This window comes from Brassica oleracea, unplaced genomic scaffold (assembly GCF_000695525.1).
Source record: "Brassica oleracea var. oleracea cultivar TO1000 unplaced genomic scaffold, BOL UnpScaffold04231, whole genome shotgun sequence".
In the NCBI taxonomy this organism is placed as follows: Eukaryota; Viridiplantae; Streptophyta; class Magnoliopsida; order Brassicales; family Brassicaceae; genus Brassica; species Brassica oleracea.
Window position 1 is genome coordinate 1 of NW_013620755.1, and position 1,009 is coordinate 1,009.

Below are 1,009 nucleotides of genomic sequence, written 5' to 3' on the forward strand. Positions count from 1 at the left end.
TCCCAGAAGTTCAACAGCTCTGAAGTCCAATAAAGACCAGATGTCCTTTCCCCTGCACTCAATTCAAATAGTCCGCAGAGGTCTGTGAAAGATATCTCAAAGTATACTTTCTGCACTATGAATGCCAGAAAACCTTCCTGGTGGCTATCATCGGGATGGCTGACGTATGCGGATGCTATGAACTGGCGTACCAACTCCGGATAAGTGGGTTCGTTGAGGTTGCATAGTTGGCCTAGACCCATGTTCTGGAACAGCCCTTCAATGTCTGATTTGATTCTCAATTTTGTCATCGTCTCAGGACATGCTAGTTGTGTAGCCCGAACGGCTACCTTCTTCATGTCGTTGTAGTGGGTGGTAGCAGACTTATCCCACTTCTTTGGACTTTGCTTCTCTCGCTGAGACGAACCCTCTTCTTGTGTGTTCTTCTTTGCTGATGTTTTTGTGCGCTTCATTCTCTGTCTTAGGGTGAAAACGAGTTTAGAAATCGGGTAGAGCTCGAAAAATCAAGTGGAATAGAGCCCAAAATTGTTCAAATCGGATGATTATAGAGAGAGAAAGGGGGGGTCGAATTTTAGGGGAAATCGGAGGGGATGAGAGTTCTGAGGTTTTGATCCAAAAAGGTCGGGTTTTTCCTTATAATTCTGTTTCCTGCACACGCATCGATCGATGCGTTTTTGTACAAATACGGATCGATCGATGCATTTTTAAAAAAACATACAAGATTTTCCGAGGAAATTCCGAGGAACAATTCAGATTGTCGATAGATCGATGGGTTACTCTCATCGATCGATCACAATCTAATCCATCGATTGGGTATCCACATCGATCGATTGGATATCCCGATCGATCGATCACTTTGTTACGCATTGGGCCATCTTAGTAATCGATCGATCCGTTTTTGTACAAATACGGATCGATCGATGCGTTTATAAAAAGGCTTTCGAGATTTTGTTCGATCCATCGATTGGGTATCCGCATCGATCGATGGGATTACCTAATCGATCGATCA

General features: G+C 43.7%; 1 protein-coding gene across 1 annotated transcript; it reads right to left on the reverse strand.

Annotated features, from left to right (window-relative positions):
- Positions 1–107: 107 nt before the first annotated feature.
- LOC106321965 lies at positions 108–452 on the reverse strand (the record flags this gene model as incomplete). The annotated part of the gene is made up of 1 exon (XM_013760173.1): positions 108–452. A coding segment is annotated over exon 1 (345 nt), but the record flags the coding sequence as incomplete, so codon positions are not given.
- Between the last annotated feature and the right edge of the window lie 557 nt (positions 453–1,009).